The sequence below is a fragment of the Austrofundulus limnaeus genome, unplaced genomic scaffold, assembly GCF_001266775.1.
Source record: "Austrofundulus limnaeus strain Quisiro unplaced genomic scaffold, Austrofundulus_limnaeus-1.0 Scaffold880, whole genome shotgun sequence".
Lineage (NCBI taxonomy): Eukaryota > Metazoa > Chordata > Actinopteri > Cyprinodontiformes > Rivulidae > Austrofundulus > Austrofundulus limnaeus.
Window position 1 is genome coordinate 123,694 of NW_013953282.1, and position 4,466 is coordinate 128,159.

At 41.7% G+C, this 4,466-nt stretch overlaps 1 protein-coding gene across 2 annotated transcripts in view; it reads left to right on the forward strand.

Moving 5' to 3' along the window:
• Window positions 1-4,466, forward strand: part of usp24 (ubiquitin specific peptidase 24) — a gene marked incomplete at its 3' end in the record, with an annotated part of 51,124 nt that overhangs the window by 16,894 nt on the left and 29,764 nt on the right. For both annotated transcript variants that reach the window (XM_014029291.1, XM_014029292.1), the window contains 8 exon segments: window positions 769-834; window positions 1,021-1,095; window positions 1,313-1,471; window positions 2,852-2,966; window positions 3,080-3,183; window positions 3,310-3,417; window positions 3,490-3,585; window positions 3,748-3,909. In XM_014029291.1, the coding sequence (XP_013884745.1) occupies window positions 769-834; window positions 1,021-1,095; window positions 1,313-1,471; window positions 2,852-2,966; window positions 3,080-3,183; window positions 3,310-3,417; window positions 3,490-3,585; window positions 3,748-3,909 (885 nt within the window).

Consider the following 4,466-nt stretch of genomic DNA (forward strand, 5'->3'; position numbering starts at 1 on the left):
GTGTGTGTTGTACAGTGATGATGTGTGTCGTACAGTGATGATGTGTGACAAACAGTGATGATGTGTGACAAACAGTGATGATGTGTGATGATGTGTGACGTACAGTGATGATGTGTGACGTACAGTGATGATGTGTGTCGTACAGTGATGATGTGTGTGACGTACAGTGATGATGTGTGTCGTACAGTGATGATGTGTGTCGTACAGTGATGATGTGTGACAAACAGTGATGATGTGTGACAAACAGTGATGATGTGTGACGTACAGTGATGATGTGTGTGTCGTACAGTGATGATGTGTGTCGTACAGTGATGATGTGTGTCGTACAGTGATGATGTGTGACAAACAGTGATGGTGTGTGTCGTACAGTGATGATGTGTGTCGTACAGTGATGATGTGTGTCGTACAGTGATGATGTGTGACAAACAGTGATGGTGTGTGACGTACAGTGATGGTGTGTGACGTACAGTGATGGTGTGTGTCGTACAGTGATGATGTGTGACGTACAGTGATGATGTGTGACGTACAGTGATGGTGTGTGACGTACAGTGATGGTGTGTGACGTACAGTGATGGTGTGTGTCGTACAGTGATGATGTGTTGTGCAGCTCTGCTGAGCATCGTTTCAACCTGTTTCTGTCCATGTTTGACCTGACAACAGCACCGTCCTGTCATTGGCTGTGCTCTGGTTTTTATGATGACCACAGTGACGCAGCAGTTTGGTTTCTCTTGGTTTGTCACACAGCTCATGTTTTTCTACTTGTTTCAGTGTGTATCAGCTCTGGTCCAGCCTCTTGGTGTTTGTGCTGAGTACTTAAACTCCAGCCTGGTCCAGGTGAGCCAGCAGTCATGTGTTTATGATGATTTATAAATACACACAGGCATTGGAAGTTCCTTATGTTTTCTCTGGTGTTCTTGTTTTATTTGACAGATCTTATTTTTGTTACTCCAGTGACATTTTTCTCCACAGGACTCAAAGTTTCATGTTTTTTATTGTTTGATTGTTTATTTTTTCCTCTAGCCCATGCTTGATCCGGTCATACACAAGACCATCAAATACGTGCAGAACCTGGAGGAAAAGGACCTCAAAGATAAGGTAGACTCTTAGTTTAAAAGGTCTGGTGTAAAAAGTCCTCTGCTTGGTTAGAAAGTGCAGTAAAACAGCCACATGTTCAGTGATGAAGAACTGAGTGCAGAGCTGTAATAACAGGCCTTTCCTGAAGACCACTGTCAATAAACTGTCTGCTTGTGATTAATTAGTGTAACTGTGACACCAACATGTTATAAACGAGTCAACTGTCCTTCCATCCCAGCGTCTAGTGAGCATCCCAGACCTGCTGTCAGCCATCAAGCTGCTGTGCATGAGGTTCCAGAGGGAGTTGGTGGCTGTGGTGGATGACCTGAGGCTGGACACGCTGCTGCGCATGCTCAAAACCCCCCACTTCTCCACCAAGATGAACTCGCTCAAAGAGGTCCGCTGTCCATGGATTCTAGATTACAACTTGATGTTAACACCTTGGAGTTTACACCTTGTTGTTTACACCTCGATGTTTACACCTTGATGTTAACACCTTGTTGTTTACACCTTCGTGTTAACACCTTGATGTTTACACCTTTTTGTTTACACCTTGATGTTTACACCTCATTGTTTACACCTTGATGTTTACACCTTGATGTTTACACCTTGTTGTTTACACCTTGATGTTTTCACCTTGATGTTTACACCTCGATGTTTACACCTCAGTGTTTACACCTTGTTGTTTACACCTTCATGTTAACACCTTGTTGTTTACACCTTGTTGTTTACACCTCGGTGTTTACACCTTGTTGTTTACACCTTGATGTTAACACCTTGATGTTTACACCTCGGTGTTTACACCTTGTTGTTTACACCTTCATGTTAACACCTTGATGTTTACACCTCGCTGTTTACACCTTGTTGTTTACACCTTCATGTTTACACCTTGTTGTTTACACCTTTCTGTTTACACCTCGGTGTTTACACCTTGCTGTTTACACCTTGTTGTTTACACCTTGTTGTTTACACCTCGGTGTTTACACCTTGCTGTTTACACCTCGGTGTTTACACCTTGCTGTTTACACCTCGGTGTTTACATCTTGCTGTTTACACCTTGTTGTTTACACCTTTCTGTTTACACCTCGGTGTTTACACCTCGGTGTTTACACCTTGCTGTTTACACCTTGTTGTTTACACCTTTCTGTTTACACCTCAGTGTTTACACCTCGCTGTTTACACCTTGTTGTTTACACCTTGTTGTTTACACCTTGGTGTTTACACCTTGCTGTTTACACCTTGCTGTTTACACCTCGGTGTTTACACCTCGGTGTTTACACCTTGCTGTTTACACCTTGATATTTACACCTTGCTGTTTACACCTCGGTGTTTACACCTCGCTGTTTACACCTTGCTGTTTACACCTTGTTGTTTACACCTCGGTGTTTACACCTTGCTGTTTACACCTTGTTGTTTACACCTCGGTGTTTACACCTAGGTGTTTACACCTTGCTGTTTACCCCTTGTTGTTTACACCTTTTTTACACCTTGCTGTTTACACCTTGATGTTTACACCTCAGTGTTTACACCTTGCTGTTTACACCTTGGTGTTTACACCTCGGTGTTTACACCTTGCTGTTTACACCTTGTTGTTTACACCTTGATGTTTACACCTTGCTGTTTACACCTTGTTGTTTACACCTCGGTGTTTACACCTTGCTGTTTACACCTTGTTGTTTACACCTCAGTGTTTACACCTTGCTGTTTACACCTTGTTGTTTACACCTTGTTGTTTACACCTGGTGTATAGTCTTTTTGACATCTTTCTGTCTGTCAGGTTACTAAACTAATAGAAGAGAGCACCGTGTCTAAAACAGTGAAGAATGCCATCGACACAGATAAACTGCTGGACTGGCTCGTGGAGAACTCGGTCCTGTCAATAGCTCTGGAAGGTAGGAACAGACGGACTGGACCCTGCAACACATAAAACAGAAAGCAACACGTGTAAATATTTTCTGTCAGTCTGATAATGAGTGTGTGAAGCCTTAAATACTTTGTGTTTTAGGAAACATTGACCAGGCACAGTACTGTGAACGGATCAAGGGAATCATTGAGCTGCTGGGGAGTAAACTGTCTCTGGATGAACTCACCAAGATCTGGAGAATACAGGTACAAACTAAATCCTTAATAATGTCAAACATGTTTTGTTTTCGTCCTCTACAAACTGTTCATCAGACATGTCTGAAATGTGGAGGTGACCTGCCAGCAGGTAGTGATGTTTGTTGGGTTTTTCAGGCGGGCCAGTCATCAACTGTGATTGAAAACATTCATACAATTATTGCTGCTGCTGCTGTGAAGTTCAGCTTCGACCAGCTCACCCACCTCTTCGTTCTCATCCAGAAGGTGACGTTTGAACTGATCAGGAGTTTGAACTGAGAAGTCTTGAGTTGTGTTAAGTTGTGTGTGTGTTCTCAGAGCTGGGAGGTGGAGAGCGATCGTGTTCGTCAGAAGTTACTCAGTCTGATTGGGAGAATAGGCCGTGAAGCTCGCTCTGAAACCACCACAGGAAAGGTGTGTTGGTTTTATTTGTTTCATCACTAYCTGTTGTGTCTTTACACAACACAGTTTCTGGATTCTTCTTGACATGAAAACAAAACAACAAGCTCCAACCTTTCCAGCTTCATTATAAATGTGTGTAAGTGTCGAGCATGGTGTGTTTGTGTGTCTGTGGAGGTGCTGGAGGTGCTGTGGGAGCTGGCCCACCTCCCCACGCTGCCGACCAGCCTGGTTCAGCAGGCGCTGGAGGAACACCTGGGGATTCTGAGCGACGCCTATGCTGTCAAGGAGACAGTGAAACGCAGTTACATCATTAAATGTATCGAGGACATCAAGAAGGTGAGACAGAGCCGTCACAGTCTGGTAGGAAGTTCATGTTGCTGTTTTTACTTTGTTTACACACACATACATACATCAGGCAGATCTGGACCCAACACTGCAGAGACAGTGTAGCTGTGAACCTAACTCATTCATGTCCTTTATTCTTTATTACCTGTCAGTTCTGATTTAACTCTGTTTGACTCAATGACTGCACTTATATATAGAAAACAGTTATATACTGACAATACAATACACAACAGTACTATAATAAATACCTACATTGATTTTATTTTAAAATATACACATGTCCTTCAAATTTACAACATAGAGCCTACAATATATTTTAACTTTAACACATATAAAACACATACCGTATATATTAACAAATATAAAACACACACGTATATATATATTAACACATATAAATCAGACATATATACAGTATATTAACACATATATTAAAACATATAAAATTGATATGAAAATTATGTAAATACTCTATCTTACAGAACAACGAGCTCTGGTAAACTTTAAACATATTGCACATAGTAATATTCACTGACTAGTCTTAACAT